The sequence below is a fragment of the Pan paniscus genome, chromosome 13 (assembly GCF_029289425.2).
Source record: "Pan paniscus chromosome 13, NHGRI_mPanPan1-v2.0_pri, whole genome shotgun sequence".
In the NCBI taxonomy this organism is placed as follows: domain Eukaryota; kingdom Metazoa; phylum Chordata; class Mammalia; order Primates; family Hominidae; genus Pan; species Pan paniscus.
Window position 1 is genome coordinate 102079651 of NC_073262.2, and position 17847 is coordinate 102097497.

The following is a 17847-nucleotide window of genomic DNA, read 5'->3' on the forward strand; positions in this document are numbered from 1 at the left end:
TCTCGAGTTTTGTCTCTAATAAAGGCCTTTTTTGTTTCAAATTACATACGCTTTTTACTGCACAATTTTTGTATTGACCTTATTTCAACTGAAGCGATTATTTCCAGCAGGTTTAATTTCGACAATAAGATATATTTTAATAGTTTTACCTTTCGCTAGAATTTTGTACTGTTTAAAACAGTAAATAAATAAATTTGCTGATGATTCAAGAATATTTGTTTGGTTTCGTTTTGTATCCCTCAAAAGGTTTATTTCCAAACTTTTTAAAACAAAATCACGAGAAAAGAGTTGTTTTAATTACGTTTGATTTTTAAAAATACTTTTATCTAAAACCCATTTTGTGCATTAGGAGATAGTTTGCTTCCATGCTCAAAACATGGAGTTCACATCTGGGGGACATTTTTATCCCTCAGTTTCCTTCTAACTGACGTTTTTGTCGGGAATCTGCTCAGACTTTTCCCCTTTTCTTCACCCACCTCCCAAGTTTTCCTTATGTAATTTAGTAAAAGGCCGCCTGTTTTTCACAAACACGGATTTGTTATTTTAAAAATCAATAGATCTTTATATGCTAGTGTTAAAGGTGTATGGTTTTTCTTATTTCCATCTTCTCTCCTTTTCTCTCTGTCAGGCCTTCTTTTATGGCCTGCACTCTAATGACGTTTCTTGATTTCTCTTTGTCGACACCAAGTTTTTGTTGTGCGTGCTTTCGACCCTGGTCAACCTTCCTTCCTAGAGGCCCGCTCCGGACAGCGTAGGCCTGGGCGCCCGGGTGGAGGGTGCAGGGTGCCGGGCGCGGGACTTCGGCTCTCACCTGGGCCATCCCGGGCTCTGAGGGCCCGGCATCCATCCCCAAGGTCCATGGCTTTCAAGTTCGGTCACCCAGGCAGAGAGACCCTGCCTTTTAAAGAGCCCTGGAAAGTTGCGCCGCGTTTTCCCTCAACCCTGGAACACGCAGGGAAAACTATGGGAATCGCCCGCGTCAAAAGCTTTCGACGGCTTCTAGGAACCCAAGCGGGCCTGCCTCTTCCCCTGGAGCTTGCCCTCCTGGGGGCGGGAGGAGGGCGGGAGGGAATCATTTCTTTCAAATGAAGCCCACGCCAGCTCTGAAGCCAATTTCCGCCGCGGACTGTCCGTGGGGAGTTGGCGACCAACACTTTCTCGGACGGCATAACCGCGAGGGGCTTAGACTGGAAATCAGATGCGCCAAGAGGACAAGAGCCAGGGGCCAGAATACCCCAGTGGGGGACGCGCCTTGGAGGACGGTTCGCCCAGGGTGGGCTTCAGCCCTTTCCCAGAGTGCTCCGGGCGTCTGGGGACTGACCGGAGCGCAGGGCGGGGGACACTTACTTCGTTATCCGCACGCCTTCCTCGTTGGCATCAGAGCCGGACAAATCCCAACCCGCGCCAGGCAAAGATAAATGACTCCTGGCTCCCCCGGCAGCTCAGGGGGTCTGGGCGGGGGCGGAGAGGGAAGGAAGCCGTCGGCCGCCGGAGGTAGAGACTGTGGAGGTCCTCCTCCCGGCCCCAAACGAATGAGCCCCTGCGGCCCGAGCAGAGAGATACGCCTCAGAGGGACGACTGATGGGGAAGGATGGTGGGCAACGAGTCCGCGCTAGGCGGTGAGCCTAGCACCCCAGAGGCCCGAGGGTCTGGGGCTAGTGGGGCCGACCGTTCAGGGGCCGGGTGGGCGGGAAGGGAATTGCCAAGGTCGGCCCAGGAGCTGCCTCAGGCGAGGACGGGGAGCTTTCTGCACTGGGCTTCCCGGAGTAGGAGATGGGCGTCGGGTGTGGGCACTGCCTGCCCTGGGGGAAGAAAGCGAGGAGATAGGTTTCAGAGCTGGGGGAGTCGTTGGTGGGAGATCTGGTGTCCCTTCGGCGGCCGCGGGCCGGGAGACCGGGGAAGACGGAGGGTCCTGCGGCCTGGAGCACCACCCTACCACACCAGGCAACGCCCCCCGGGGCGCCCTTCATTCTTTTGCAGAGCCCAGAACTTAATAGGTGGGTCCCCTTCTGCAACCACGCTGCGAGAGAATGACTGCCCTGCTAATCTAGTTTACTTGTAGAAATCGACTGTAAACCGGGACAACAAGGCAAGGGTGGGGGAAGAAAAGGAAGCGCCAAAGGAGCCGCCGCTGCGTCCCCGCCCCCAGCTCGGAGCTGCCGGGGTTGGGGCCCCGGGTGGCGCTCCCGACCCGCTGCGTTTTCTTAGGGAAACACCGAGTGAGGCAGAGGATCTCAGGCCCAAGGTGGCTGCGAAGAGCCCCGAGGCCTCGGCTTGGCGTCAACGTCCCGCCACCCTCGAGCCCGGGTCACTGCCCGGGTCCCGGCCCAGAGCCCCAGCGTCCTCTCCCGACAGCGCCACCGCGTGGGCTGAGGCCGAAACCTTCGGCGCCGGCTCTGCCGGTCGCGTCCCGGAGCCAACCCTTCCGCGTCGCCTTGCAGTCCACGGGTTAAGGATGTGGCGGGGGATGGGCAGGTCCCTGGCCCAGGGTACCACCGGGCCACTCAACACAAAAACGCCCTGGCGCGTGCAAAATACGAACGCCCACAGTTTGCCCCAACCCCTTGAAATGAAAAGTACACCTGGAAAGCCCAAGATAGCACCCGGTCCGCACCCCAAATTTCAGGCAGGCCAGCAGGCGTCCAGAAATCCGCTCCCACCCCTCGTAGGGGCAGGCAAGCTCAGGCAGCCGGGTGCAAGGGGGCCCAAACCGCAGTTGCCTCCCGAACGCTTTGAGGCTATGGGCCCACGCCGGTCTTGAACCAAGCGGAGAGGGCGAAAAAGCCCGCTGCGGGACCCAAGGTCCCAGACACCTACTGGAGCCAGGGACGAGGAGGGCAGTGTATCCGGCGGCCCAAACTCGTAAGGAGTGGGGGCCAACTTAGAGGGCTTCCCGAGCTGGCGCCTCGCCTGTTTTCTCGGTATCACGAATCCCCTCGGACACCGTTTCAGTCCGTCAAGACCTTGGCCTCCGGGAAAGGCCCAGGTGACTGTGACGGCGGCGACTCGGGCTCAGTTCTCCCCCACCCCGTGGTGCCTTCCCTCCCCGCCCTACAGCCAAGCCCAGAGGAACAGGGCATCGCCTCGCGCGGTCCCGGAGCCACATCCGGACTTGGGAACCCCGTGTCGGGCTTAGAGGACTTCACTGGGCAGGTTGGGGTTTATTTTCAATAAATTCAGCTGTTCACATACACCCCCACCACCATTTCCACGCGCGCGCGCGCACACACACACACACACACAGAGGGACTTAACTATTGAGACAGCGACCCAGAAAGGTGTAAATTCACCTGGTGCCCACCCAATTGCAAAGCTCCCAGACCCACACAAAACACTAGCGAGCCCTGGAGGTCTGAGACGCCCCGCGCCCGACTCACGGCGCGAACACCAGCGCTCCGGCCGGGTCGCAGGGGCCGGTGCCCAGCGGGCCGGGGTCTGGCGAGCCAGGCAGCGGGCCGGCTGAGCTCCTGCGCCTCGCGGTCGCGTGGCCTACTCGCCTACTCCCTTATTATTGGCTGGGACCTGTTCCTTTCCAAAGTGTGATGCCCGGTGTCCTACCCTAGGCCACGCGGAGCTCTCTCCCGGCGTGTCGGGCCCTGCGCCCCTGCCCAGTGGCTCACCTCGGCTCGCTGCGCCCGCCTTCGCCCCAAGTGCCTAGGACGGAGCGAGGGGCTGTGGGTCGGCGCAGGGACGCTGGCTGTTCACCTCCAGGAGCCGACAGAAGGTGCCTGCGGCGTCACGCGTCCAACCCTGGGGCTGATTTAAATAACTAATAAGCTCAGAGAAATTTTACGAGGGGAACTTTTCCTTTTAGTATCAATAAAGCCTAGTAATTGGGTTTGTTGGTTACCTAAGCTCGAGTTCGACTTTCTCAGTCTCTCTCTCTCTCTTTCTCATTCAGAGGCAACGTTTTCAAAAACCGGCAATTGCGTGTGCGTTTGGGGTGTGCAAGTGTGAGTGTGGATGTGTGAAAGTTATTTGTTTCAGAAGTCCTTCGTCTCGAGAGCAATCATCATTGTAGCTTTGAGTGAAGAGTTTTCAAAGGTGAACTGTTGTTATTTCTGTCAACAGAAAACTGTTGACAACCATTCAAGTCTCACAATACAAGTATAATATAAGGGAGGGTGGAATATCTAAAGACTGTCCCGTTGGATATGACAGAAAGACATCTGCAGTGTTTCCCTAATAGTTTGCATTTTAATTAACTTTCATTACATTCTCACTTCAACTCAATATCCGTTGTTTTCAGTAAAGACTTCTATATGATAAAACGTTGTAATTTTTGTTTTGGTTTTCCAATCTTCTTGAAAACCAGTTCTTAATTGTAAGGAATTTTTCCACCTGGGAACCATGCCGTAATTTAAAAATATAAAAGACCTTTCATGAACAATAACTGCAAATAACCCATTTGTTAGTGTCTGCGGAGTTGCTGGCACCTATACAAAGTCTCTGAAATATAAAGGCAATCTAAGAATGTTTCTCTCCAACCATAGTGATATATACTTTTTTCGTTTTTGTTGTGTGGAAGTTAAAAACACTTTTAAAGGTACTTTTTAGAAAAGTGTTGTGCTAAAATTTACCTGAACTTAAATTCCTTATCAATGTTAGCCTAACGAAATGAAGAGTATTTCTGAATCAGATTATTGTTAGAGTCATATGCTAAATAGTAAAGGAAAAGAAATGGGAATTAAAGTTTGCAAACCAAGACCAGGGAAAAGTCGGCTCCAGAAGTTACCAGGAACCCACCCAAACCTGTGCACTCATATCTCCTGTATTTACATATTATAGACAACTTTTCCTTTCCACTTTTAGCTAGAAAAGTGGTGGGCTCCCCTTAGTTCGTCTCGTTTTATGCTGTAAGACCCAAAGTCTGCTGAGGGCTGCCCCTGCCAGGTAACTTCCGGAGACCCGGAGTTACTTGGAGACAGACCCGGCCCTTTGCACATTCCAAGTGAAGGACGTCTCGCGCATTCTTCCCAGAGCTACCACACACCTAACCTCTTCTGGACACCCAACAGCTGGGGCACTGGAGCACCTGACCCTACTCAAGATCATCCCCCAGCCCTTGCCGGCACTTAGGGACAGCAGAATCTGAGCTGTGGGTGTACATACTCCCCATTTTCTGCTTTCCCAGAGGATCACAGACAACTTTTCTTCCCATCTGCTCCCTGCTGGACTCCTGTGATCACCCATCATCCCCAGTTGTTGCTATCTCTGAGCTCTTGGTGACCAGCCCTTGTCCCCCAAGCTGACCAAGTTGAGAGAGTACTTGTCCTCCCAGCACTGTCTCTCAGTATCAGGAAGTTGAGATCAGTGGCAGGGAAAGATGGAAGGATTGGCAAGGAAAGTGCAGGGCCAAGTAGAGTAGCTCAGAGCCTCAGCAATGGGCACCTGTCCTCCCCCAAACAACCTGTGGTCTCTCCGGCTCCCTGCTTTTCCACCATTGGTCCCATCCTGGGCTACCAGCCTCCACTGAGCTGCTCTGGGAACTTAGGGTGTCTCACATTACTTCCCTGCTATGGCATATTTTGGTTTCAGTTGAGCTATTTTCTGAAGATGTGGATACTCCAGTTTTATTCTTTTTCTGTCTGTGTCTCAGTACTCTTTTCCTTTTTTAAGAATGTTCCCCAAGCCTGGCTTTTGCCAGACCCTGTGCCATCTCCCCAAGCTCTATTTACAAGAACAAGAAGTGATTTGTCTGTTTATAGCAGGTTTAATTAAGACAGTTATGCGCCGTGAACTCTTTGGGCCTCAATCAATGCACTTAGATTTGGAAAGTCAGATAGAATCACATCTTACACGTGCGGCCCCGGCTGGCCACCCAGGCTGAGGACAGAGCTATTGTTTTCTACATCAGCCTCACTGGAACTGGGCAAGTCCCCTGCAGAACTGGCCCCCCCTGCTCCTCCCAAGAGACCTCAAGTCAGGTCTCCCGGCCAGACTCAGGCCTTCCTAATACAGGCGTGAAGGGCGGGACGCCCAGAGCCCTCCTGTTGGCCGGTGGCTAAGGAGCCAGGTGGATAACTTCTGCGGATTCGGCTTTCAGGCTGCTGGAGCTCTCCCCAGCCCGAGGCCTTAGCCCAGCGCAATCCCTTGTCCAGACCGGCCAGTTTCCGCGTGGCGAAAAAGGGGGAGGCAAGTGTGTCTTTTCCAAGGAGCTTTTATCCAACAGCCTCCCCTCCCCCCAACTCTCAGTCTTAGGTGCTGGGCTTCAGCCGAAGCGTTTTTCAAATTTGTCATCATTGGAAACCTCGGACAAGTGGAGTGTAAAATTTTGAGGGTTTCCAGGTAGGATCTGACTTCAGGCATTCAATGAAAGGGGAAGAGGGCTGAGGGCTGGGGAGAGAGACAGGCACAGAGGGCTCCCTGTAGTCGGCAGGAATTCCCTCCCTCTGCAGCCCAGCTGCACCCACTAGCACACACTAGTCTTTCCTTCTCCCGGCTTTGGAAGAATCCCCACCACATTCTTTAGCTCTCAGAAAGGAGAGGGCAGTCAGGTCAAGGTCTTTCAGCATCCCTACCGCAATATACCTCTCCCAGCCCCCTCACCACCACCACGTTGGCCTAGGACACAGGACCCCGGGGCCTCAGTGACTGCAGCTTATGCCACCTAACGCAGAATGGGGTGTCCCTGCCTCCACTGCTCCTCTCGGTCTCAGCATCCAGGTCCTGAAACCCCTGCAATTCTGGCCTGGGAAGCCAGACTTGCCACCAACATCATGGTATCACCCATAATTGATCCACTCAGTTTTCAGTAGATGTGGAATCCAACAAGAGTAACACCAACCTCCACGCCCCACTCTTTTTTCTTTCTTTCTTTCTTTCTTTTTCTTTCTCTCTCTCTCTTTTTTTTTTTTTTAAGAATCCAAGGCACTTGAAACATTCTGAGTGTGCCTGCAGTAGGGTCTCAGAGGAGTTGCTCTGAAAGCTGTTGAGAGCAGCCACCTTTGCTGTCACTGAGACCTTGGCAGGGTCAGCTCTGGTGGGCCGTGTGCACCCAGGCTCTGATGGCACCAGGATGGCTTCCTGCAACCCGGTAGGAGGACTGGGGTGGGTGGGTCCAGTATTTCGTTTCTTCCTCTTCCTTTTTTTTTTTTTTAAATGTCCCTCTTTATTTCTATTGAAGACTAACCTCAGTATCAAAGGGTGCACTTGTTTGTCCTAAATGGCCTGTAGCTCTTTCCTACTCTGCCACAGGACATTAGCTCTGGGAGCACCGCCTGGCAGGGCCTTCGCTTTGGGCCTAAGCATCCAACTGAGGCCCAGCAATTCCACCTGTGGGGAATCTTGCAGTGAGGTATTTGTGCATCAGGAGTGGGGAGTGAGGGAGAGAGAGCTGGGCTGGTGCAGTATCTACTCTCGCACCTCCTCCCTGAGCGGAGCTCCAGTATAGACTAAGTGAATGAATCCATGAATCAGCTCCATAGCGGAGGGGTAGAAGAAGCAGCCGTCTTCGTTAAATGGGCTGTTGGCAGTTGCGGCTGACTGCTCTACCCCTCGCAGGCCCGCCTCTGGGCAGGCCTGAGGTGGCCCTGGAGCCCCGCCAGCAGCCCCCGCCCCTCAGGCCGAGCTCTGGCCCTGGCAATCTCTGCACTTTGTCATCACGCCCGAGTATTTGACATTCGCAATTATCTGCAAATACCCTGATCGGTTTGTATATGAAACACTTTTTTTCCTGCCTTAAGGTTGGAATCTGGTAAGTTTCAGACAAGTGGTTGCAGGGGGAGATGACCCAGGGGACCGTGCGGGACCGGGCCGGTGAACCCGATTCTGCGAGGCGGGCGTCTCGAAGGGACTGGTCTGCGTGCCTCACCGGGTTCCCCAGCCTGGCTCCGAGGAAAGGCCGCGCGGAGGCGAGAAAGGGCCCACATCTCGAGTCTCCAGTCTCTCCTTGAAAAGAGCACCCCCTAATCCCGGAGGAAGGGAGGGTGAAGGAGGAGGGGAGAGCCCACTACAGGCAAGGCAGGAAGGTTAATCATCTTGTTAACCGGAAAGGGTGCTGCCCCGCCTGGCCGTCGTCACCGAGCGTGTCAGTCACCCGCTCTCGATTTCGCCGCAGAATTACCTGCTCAAAGAGCCATCCCAAGAAGCCCTCAGCTCCGAGGTCTTCCCGCCCGTCGTCTGCGGGAAGTAAACGGCGTCCTCCCTCCAAAGAAGTGGATGCCCCTTCGACTCTCCTCCGCCCCCCGGCGGTTCCTAAATCTAGGAAAGCCAGCCCCGGCATCGCTCAATACTCCTGCACCTCAGCTCTGGGATACCCGCCCAGTACAGACAGACCATCAACCAAAAAAGAAAAGAAGAAAAGAAAAGTGGTGGTGGGGGTGGGGGTGGGCAGGGAGCGTAAAGTAGCGAGATCACTTATTTGACTCTTCTGTTTTCTTAGGAACCTGATCCTAGCCCCCGGCAGAGCATAAGGGCCCGAGGCCAGGGACCTAGAGGCCGGACCAAGTTCGCGCGAGGTGTTCACAGCCTAGGCGCCCCGGGCTTGGCTTCGTACTCTGCAACAAGCCAAGCTCCCTTGCCACGAGTATATCAGCAACTTCAGAAATAAACACCAGCGAAACCCCTTCCCACATTAGCTTGTTGCTGTGCTACTGACACTGGGCTTAGTCGATGTTCACACCTATTACATTTTTCCGGAAAGTGGGAGGAGCAGGGGGTAGAGAAAGCTGTGTGTATTGAGGGAAGGGGAGATGTGTGCAACACCTTCCAGAAAAATGGGGAGGTAGTTTAGAAAGTTTTTCTCTGTAACAGCACAACTTCTGAGAAGGCAGAGAGAAGAAAGCAGACAGGAAACGAATCCCTTCCTCCTCTCCCCTTTACCCCCTTCCTTCACTCCCTAGACCAAGCTGGTCAGCCGGCTGGGAATCAAGATTGTGTGGCTGGGAAGACACCAGTCTCTGTGCTCGGGTTCAGCCCAGTCGGGCAAGAAAGTGTGGGCAGCTGGAGAAGGTCGTCACAGTCTCCCGTGGAATCTTGTTGCCTGAGAGTCCCATAACGGAAAGGGCTAAGACGACTCTTCCACACACAGGTCGCAGCCCCTGCCGCGGAGGATCCCCAGGAAGATGCTGGGGACGCTCTGAGCGACGGCCTTTCTTTACCCCCGACTCCCTGGAGCTTGGTCTGGGGATGCCAACTTGGGGCACGGAGGCGCCGGGCTGCTCCGAAGCTGGAGGGTTTCTGCTTGGGTCAGAGGGATCACGACCTCAGCAGAGCCAGGAGAGGTTGGGTGACACCCACTGCGTATTGCACTTGACTCAAAACTGCCCTCGGCCTGCGGAAGAGGCGAGGGCAAGAAGCCTGGTGGCGGGTCAAACCTTCACCCTATTATTTTCTACCATTTTTTATGCCCATATATTTGTTAAGTGTATGGCTGCTATACACCAACAGCTTATTCTACAAGAAGTGCCCCCGAGGAGGATTGGGTTAAGCTTTGCAAATTTGGCTTCCCAGGTAATGCGCTTCAGTATTCTGCTCCCGACTTACCCACCACACCAGTGGGTACCCGGAGCAGCACCCACTTGGCAGAGCTGATGACTGCTTGGGCCCAGCGGAGTGCGCATTGCGCTAACACGCGCACGGGAATTGCACCCTTGCCGGAGCCTCCGCACCGTGCGCCCTTCAAAGAGCTGGCGACCCCGCTCACGTGTAAGCAACCTCCCACTTTGAAACTAATTCGCACCCGGGTCTTTCACCCCAAAGGACTTTGCTGCGGACGCTGCTCTGACCCAAGACGCGGGAGAGAAGTCCCAAAGGCTACAGCCCGGGGCTGGGGGACTCCTCTGCTCACCTTAGTCCTTGATTTCGAAGGCCCCAATTAACTATCTGTTGTGTCAGAATCGGCGAGTGCAAAGTGGCTGCGCCCCGCTGACGCGCTCTCTCCTGGGTCCGGGTATCCCAGGGCATCCGGAGCTGGGGAGGGTTGTGCGGACTACCCAAGGCACGCGCAGATACCGGGCAGGGAAGAAGGGCTCCGTGTTCCAAGGATGGTCGTTTACCTCTCCTGAGATCAGCCCTGATCCCTTGGTAACTTAAGCGCCTCTGAACTCGGGGAGCGCTTGGTGGGGCGCCTCCCTGCATCCATCCCTACCCCTGGCTCCTTCCCAGGCCCAGCATCTTTCCCACCATTCTCACCCCCACCACCCCCACGGCCCCGCCCGTTTAGAGGCGTGCGGTGGGCACTTGGTTTACAGAACCGGCGTTTCAGGTGTTTATTTGCAACTAATTTCTTGTGCTGGAAAATGCTTGTTACCCGGGCGGAGCGCTTCCGCTCTGCGCGGTCCGGCCCGGCGGGCGGTAGCTCGCTGATCCCTCCGGCGAAGCCTCCAAGGAGCGGGCGGCTGGGAGAGGTTGTGCCACCCGGGACCAAGCCATCGGCGCTGCTCCGGACTCCCGGTAGGGGGAGCCGCCGCGGGCGCCAGGCCGGATTGTGTTCTGGCCTCGGGGCGGCCCTGCTGCCAGCGGCCAGGACTCTCAGCACAGAGCTCGGGAGGACTCCACCTGCTCTCCAGATAAGGCGCCATGAGCAGAGAAGGGAACAGAGGGCCAAGCTCCCTCCTAATTCCCCGTTGTTGCAGAGCAAAGAAGATGGGGGAGAACTAATTATATTCTCTAGGTCTAAATATTGTTGAAAAATTTGTAGGTGAGATCACCTCCTTTGCCCATATCCATATATAATATATCCATTACATGTGTTTGCCCATATATATACGTATGCCATATGTAAATATGTACGAGTGTGTATGTATGTGTATAGCAGTGGTTTAGATTTAGTCTCAGTTCCACAAATTTTGAGCCCTTTTAATATTTTAGGTGACCTAATACCTTCTCACTGTATTTTCCAAGTCACTTATTTCCAAGAGTTTTAGGTGATCCCAGCATAGGAGCTGAGCAAAGGAGCTCAGATGAGACTTGCCAGTTTTGCTGCAGTAATGTCAGCAAAAGAGTCTCTCTCTTTCTGACTCTATAGACTTAAGTAAGGGTTTGCAGGCTTTCATTTTAAGGTATGACTGATGTTTAGAGAACAAGACTAAACCAAGGTCAAGGGGAAAACAGTTAGACTGTGAACCTGCAGACCACTCCACTGCACCCAGTGTGGCCGTACACCTGTGCTGAACGGCCAGAGACTTCCTGGTCAATACTCCCACAGATAAAAGACTGCAGGCTCTGCTTATACACAAATCCATCTTTCGCTGGGAACCCACAACTCATAACAACTCTCCTAATGCCAAGTCATCAAGGCCTCTTGAAAGAGAATCATAAAAAACAAAGAATTTCAAACTTGGAAGGAAACCTAAAGTTTACTGGTGAGGAGCTTGAACTGAGTAGAAGCAAAGAATCATACTCCAGATGAGAAACGCCCCATGCACTGAGCTGAGACTGGAACTGTCCTCTTCTGACTCTCAGTCCAGTAAGTTTGACTACACAGCACTCATTATCATTGTGATTATTATGTTCCCACATATTTTGTCGTTCTTAGTTAGGCATACTCCTTTAACACTATTGTAATAAAAGCAAAATCTGGAAGATCTTTAAGAGTGTAGCAGTTGCTTCCAAGGGAGGCTGAATTTTAGGAATGAAGTTACATATAACATTGACATATCTGGGGGAAAGACTAGAAAAATATAGTTTCATTGCTTTTTTGTGTGTTTTTGTTCTTGTTTGAGACGGAGTGTCACTCTGTCACCCAGGCTGGAGTGCGGTTGTGCTATCTTGGCTCACTGCAACCTCTGCCTCCCGGGTTCAAGCGATTCTCCTGCCTCAGCCTCCTGAGTAGCTGGGACTACAGACGCCTGCCACCATGCCCAGCTAATTTTTGCATTTTTAGTAGAGATGGAGTTTCACCATATTGGCCAGGCTGGTCTCGAACTCCTGACCTCAGGTGATCCACCTGCCTCGACCTCTGAAAGTGTGGGATTAGAGGCGTGAGCCACCACGCCTGGCCAGTTTTATTGTTTTATCCCTGTTTAATAATGTTGGATATATGAGGCCAGGCACAGTGGCTCACGTCTATAATCCCTGCACTTTGGGAGGCCAAGGCAGGTGGATCACTTGAGGCCAGGAGTTTAAGACAAGCTGGCCAACATGGTGAAACCCCGTCTCTGTCTCTGCCAAAAATACAAAAATTAGCCAGGCGTGGTGGGGGGCACCTGCAATCCCAGCTACTCAGGAGGTTGTGGCAGAAGAATTGCTTGAAGGGGGAGTTGCAATTAGATTGTGCCACTGCACTCCAGTCTAGGCAATAGAGCGAGATCCTGTCTCAAAGCAAAACAAAAAATATTGGATATATGCAAATATGTGATTAAATGAATGAATATACAAACAAAACAATGAAAAAGGTGGGATTGTTGGTATTATAAAAGCATTCTCCCAAGTTGTGCATTTTTTCTCCAAAAACCAGACCTAACTTAGTCCTTAATTTAAGTGTTTGTTTATAGATTTTTAAATATCACATTTTGGTGTCATTTTTAAGAACCAACAGGAAGGAATTTCTAAAATAAGATTTGAAAAAAAAATCTAATAAAAAATTGATTTAGCAAAAGTAGGGAAATTTTTTTGAATGGAATATTATAGGATAAGCCCAAAATATACCACCCACTGACTTTATCATAAATCCTGGGATATAAATGATATTTTATCATCCTTTCTATAATTATCCCCTTTTTGTTTTTTGATAGGATCAAAACAAAAATTACTATTTACAAGGTCAATTCACTATTCCTTTTTGTATTCTTGTTCACAAAGGCAGAGATACATTAACAAATGAAAGTGTCTCAGTCTTTTTCCGTAACTAATGTCCAATCTTTAGCAAATGGTGCTGTGATGTCATTGAAATGGGTATTGGACAAAGTACCAATTGATTTATTGATTTCCCTTCTTCAAAGTCGTTTGGGAATTGAGGAGAAGAATGAAAGGCGTAGGCTGGCTGAGATGTGCAATACTTATTCTATCACACGCAGACACACAAAAATTACATTTGGCTGATAAAATTGACAATTCAGAAGCATTGCTTACAGAAATTCATAATGAGATGACATTGAGGCCACTCAGTTGATCAACCTGCCTTTTCTTCTCCTTATCATTTTATTTACTCTTCAAATTTAAGCCTTTTAGAAGTCAAAAAGCAGCAGGTTTTCAGTTAGCCTACAAGGGGAGCGTGAGGAAAAGAGGAACATCACAGGAAAGGAAATGGTGTATGTACTGTTGCTTTCAAACACAGGACCCCATAAACTCTGCTCTGGGGTCCTATAAGCACAGTAGTATCTCTAAGACTGACACTTGCTGGGAATCTCACAAGGGGTCTTCTGTGGTCCATGGACTGGTATGACTTCTCACCTTGGGTGGAGCAGGGAGTCTCTGAGAGTGTCCTGTGGGCTAAACCTGTGATGGTTCACAGCAGACCCATGACAATAAAGAAAGTAAGGCTGCTCTGATTGTCTTAGGTTTTTTAGGAGAGGGTTTCAAAACAGGGCTCCTTTCAGCCTCAATCACTGAACCGGTTTTTGAGAAGAAAGACTTTTAATCCAAGTCCTGTTAAAAATGCCAACTAAACTGCCCGGAGAAACTCCACATTGTAACATCTGCCTAGGAATTACCACACACAACAGTATCTACAGCGAAGCAGAAAATATATGAATAAAAACAAACCTCGGACTTCCTCTCCCTTGTATGGGTGAGCTGCCTTGAGTAACAGGGAAGATTTACTGTAAGGCACAATTGCATGCTAGCTACTTTGTTTTTCCTGCTCCCTTTCCCCACTTCAAGAAGATTGGAATATTTTTGACTTCCAAGCTTTCTATCCATTTATCTCAATTCTCTAGGCTTAGCACCATCATTTAGAAAATCCCTGCTCAGCCGGGTGTGGTGGCTCATGCCTGTAATTCTAGCATTTTGGGAAGCTGAGGCGGGTGGATCACCTAAGGTCAGGAATTCGAGACCAGTCTGGTCAACCTAGTGCAACCCAGTCTCTACTAAAAATACAAAAAATTAGCCGGGCGTGGTGGCGGGTGACTGTAATCCCAGCTACTCGGGAGAATCTCTTGAACCGAGGAGGCAGAGGTTGCAGTGAGCCAAGATCGCGCCATTGCACTCCAGCCTGGGCAACAAGAGTGAAACTCTGTCTCAATTAAAAAAAAAGAAAAAAAGAAAATCCCTGCTTACCAATGATGCTTGACTTTTCTATGCTTGTGTGTGCTGGAGTAGGGGGAAGGGTATGGTGAAGAGAGGTTCTCCCCTCCTCAGAGCATATGGTTCATTTTGCCCACTCTTAAGCCTGGATTGCAGGCTCTTGCTATCCGAGGAGAAACTAGATGGGGAATGCCCTGGAAGAATGATCTGGAACACTGCCTACCTACCCCCCATACATCCCTCCCCAGCCCCTCTCCACTGCCCAATCCTCCCTTCCCAGGCTGGTGTTGAAAATGTTGGATAGGGAAGTGTGATGGAGAAAGAAGAACTATGCTCACCTTTAAGAAGGTTATGTGGAGCTGATGAAAGAAATGACTCTCTTTTTAAAAGACTGCTTTCATTTAGGCCAGGTGCAGTGGCTTATACCTATAATCCCAGCACTTTGGGAGGCCAAGGTGGGAGGATCACTTGAGGCCAGAATTTTCAGACCAGCCTGGCCAACATGGTGAGACCCCATCTCCACTAAAAATACAAAAATTAGCCAGGCATAGTGGCACATGCCTGTAATCCCAGCGACTTGGGAGGCTGAGGCATGAGAATCACTTTACCGGGGAGGCGGAGGTTGCAGTGAGCCAAGATCATGCCACTGCACTCCAGCCTGGGTGACAGAGCAAGACTCTGTCTCAAAAAAAAAATATATATTATTTAAACAATAGTATCCGTCTTCCCACAATTACTATTAAAGATTCTTAAAATTTCTGGAAATATTGAAGGAAATGAATTATGCTTTAAGATTTTAAACCTACAGAGTAAGTTAATTCTGTCTTTGCCATTTACTAGCTGTGTAAACTTGGAGAGATCAGCTTGAGACTCTCTGAGCCTCATTTTTTTAATCTGTCAAATGGGTCTCAGAAAATTGTGAGGATTAAATGAAATATTACCTGTAAGTTGTTTAGAACAGTTCTTGGAACATAGTAAAAACTCAGAAAGTGTTCAGTAAAATGTTGAGTATATTATTGTGATGTGGGAATTGCTGATCCAGTTGACTCAATTCACACTGCAAATTACTGGATTTGAATAAGGAGATGAAGATTGAGTCACATTGTTCTCTTTGATCCATTTTCTTTTAGACAACATCACTCAAACAACCCTATTACTTCAGTAGCAATGAACTGTCTCTGGATTTTATTAAGCATCTCACTAGTTCCTTTTCTTCAGCTGTATGGCACCCTGTCTTCCTGTATACCAGAGGCTCCTCAGCTGGGTTAGGTGAGCCAACGTTACCAGGAGTATATGCTGAGAGGCCATTTCAAAGTCTTTCATAGAAGGCTGTGCTTGGGCAAGTAGAACTTTTCATCATACAGTCCCAGAGATGTGAAGTTATCAAGGTCAGAGAAGAGGAAAAGAGACTCAGAGAAACTGTGTTCTCTAGTCTTTCATTCGGGAACAAATGGTGTCGTACCAAATGGGTGAAAATATCCCAGGCTTACTCTGAGAAACATCTCTCTCTTCTGAATTAAACTTGCACAGTGGCTAACAGTGTTTTGTTTGGTGTTGACAAAGTAATAAAACATTACCGTTTCTCTTTCTCTACGATGATGTGGTTTTATGAAAGAAAATGGTTACACCTTGTTGAGTTGGGCAATATTCTCCATCCAGTTTATAAATTCCTATGCTGTTCTTACTGTAGTCAGCTTTTTCTCTGGGCTGTGTTCTTTTTGCTACACTGAGAGCCCAAGTAGCCCCAGGAGGGGGCAGTGACAAAGCTGAGATGTCCAGGAATGAGAATACCAAGTCATTCTGCCCACTTACCTGCAAGACCAAATGAAAATCCAGGGGGTTCTGCATGAAGACTCAAAAGAGCTGCCCCTCCAGCTTTTCACAAAAGCAGAACAGATTGTAGGAAGTAACAGCTAAAGGCCCACTGCCTCCGTCCTGTGGCTTTGTGTCTCTTTTCAGATGATTTCTCAAAGTCCACACACTAAGTCAAGTCCTCTGTCAGCAGGCCTACTAGTGCCTTTGACTTCAGAGGTAAATTATTAAAATGCAAAGAGTTGTCAGGCCCAAAAAGAGAATGTCAGAAGAAAAGCACCCAAGATGCTGCTCTGTCTGGTTTTCTCTTTGATTCAATGTTGTGTTCTTTGTGAACTCTGCCTCCATATTTACATTGGTTTAAAACATTCCAACAATAAAATTTCAGTGACCTTGCAGACTGTGTTCCCTCCCACAAACCAAACAAAAATTGATTGCCTTTTAGCAATCAATACTCTTTGGCAGCTTAAGAGGAGATGCTGTGCTGGGAACCCTTGTCCCACTTCAGTCAGCTGGGCTGTTATAACCTAAGCAGAACCAAGGAGCCTGAGGTAGCAACTTTCTTGCTCTTTCCCTCCCCATTGTATAAAACAGCCATTCATTTTTATCACTTCTGTGGATATTTTCAGTCCTAGGAAAGGGAGACAGGACAGAAAAAGGGGATGGCTCTGGATAATAGCCACCCAACTTAATTGACTGAAAGGTGCAGGCTTCTGCTGATATTAGAGACTTCACAGATCCAATTTAATTCAACAGCTATACTGAGAAGCTACTGGTTTATTCATTTATTACTCAGCTGTCTTTTATCTTTTTTTTTTTTTTTTTTTTTTTTTTTCTGAGACAGAGTCTCGCTTTGTCGCCCAGGCTGGAGTGCAATGGCACAATCTCAGCTCACTGCAACCTCTGCCTCCCGGGTTCAAGTGATTCTCCTGCCTCAGCCTCCCACGTAGCTGGGATTACAGGCACCCACCACCACACCCGGCTAATTTTTGTATTTTTAGTAGAGACGGGGTTTCACCATGTTGGCCAGGCTGGTCTCGAACTCCTGACCTCAAATGATCTGCCTGCCTCAGCCTCCCAAACTGTTGGGATAACAGGCGTGAACCACTGCGCCCAGCTTGTCTTTTATCTTAAGAAATAATGAAAACAACTACAAAAGTGATAGCTATGAATTTTCCTAGGCACTTTACATGTGTTATCTCACTTAATCCTCACAACAATACTATGAGTTAGGTACTATTATCATCTACATTTTCCTTCTAAAAGTGAGTTTAGAGAGGTTAGATAATTAGCACAAGGTCACACTGCTAATTAGGAACGGGGCTTAACTAAGATCGGAGCTACTCATAGTTTCCTTCTATCTGGTTCTGTCATTAGCATAACAGTGAGAAGTCAAAGAAGGGTTTTTAAGTTCATGGCCTTTTCTAAAGGCACAATTTAGCAATCATTTTGAAATACCTTTGCCAGCCAGGAGCTGCCCCAGGCACATTAAAAAATACAACATTGCACCCTCTCAGGGTTTACAATCTATGGTCAACTATTATTTGGATCACATCCTGCTAGATCACCCAGATAATGGACAAAATACATGAGTAAACTAAACAGAGGTTTTATAGCCGTATGTACAATGACAAAAGTTCGTATTTTTTGTGACAATTGCAGAGGATTAGCATATTTAAAAGTCCAGGCCATAGAGGAGGTGGGCTTTCTAACCCACTGATGAAATTTGGGAGGCCGGGCACCACAGCTCAAGCCAGTAATCCCAGCACTTTGGGAGACTACGGTGGGTGGGTCACCTGAAGTCGGGAGTTCAAGACCAGCCTGACCAATATGATGAAACCCCGTCTCTACTAAAAATACAAATTAGTTGGGTGTGGTGGCATGCGCCTGTCATCCCAGCTACTCGGG

At 49.7% G+C, this 17847-nt stretch overlaps 2 protein-coding genes and 1 long non-coding RNA gene across 4 annotated transcripts in view; 2 read left to right on the forward strand and 1 right to left on the reverse strand.

Moving 5' to 3' along the window:
* Positions 1-3755, reverse strand: part of SATB2 (SATB homeobox 2) — a 195915-nt gene extending 192160 nt beyond the window's left edge. The window contains exon 1 of one of the 2 annotated variants that reach the window (XM_003825320.6): positions 3621-3755. The gene's annotated coding sequence lies outside the window, so the exon portion shown is untranslated. Of the gene's footprint in view, positions 1-1347; positions 1416-3620 lie in introns of those variants that run through there. The other variant, XM_003825321.6, reaches the window with a different exon arrangement.
* A 4858-nt stretch (positions 3756-8613) lies between these two features.
* On the forward strand, positions 8614-9956 carry LOC129397239 (uncharacterized). Its single transcript, XM_055108398.1, has 4 exons — positions 8614-8643; positions 8844-8933; positions 9032-9188; positions 9367-9956. Exons 1-4 carry the CDS (start codon positions 8614-8616, stop codon positions 9819-9821), a joined length of 732 nt encoding a protein of 243 aa, XP_054964373.1. The 3' UTR covers positions 9822-9956.
* Positions 9957-10090: 134 nt separating this feature from the next.
* On the forward strand, positions 10091-15721 carry LOC129397299 (uncharacterized). Its single transcript, XR_008624567.2, has 2 exons — positions 10091-11410; positions 15258-15721. It is a non-coding gene; the product is annotated as an uncharacterized LOC129397299 (long non-coding RNA).
* Positions 15722-17847: the final 2126 nt, after the last annotated feature.

Bases quoted from the DNA above. Each gene is read 5' to 3' on its own strand.
- LOC129397239 (XM_055108398.1), top strand. From the start codon at position 8,614: ATGTTCACACCTATTACATTTTTCCGGAAA. The intron at 8,934-9,031 runs GTGTGGGCAGCT...TTCCACACACAG, and splicing joins CAGCCCAGTCGGGCAAGAAA to GTCGCAGCCCCTGCCGCGGA. The intron at 9,189-9,366 runs GTCAGAGGGATC...ATATTTGTTAAG, and splicing joins GCTGGAGGGTTTCTGCTTGG to TGTATGGCTGCTATACACCA.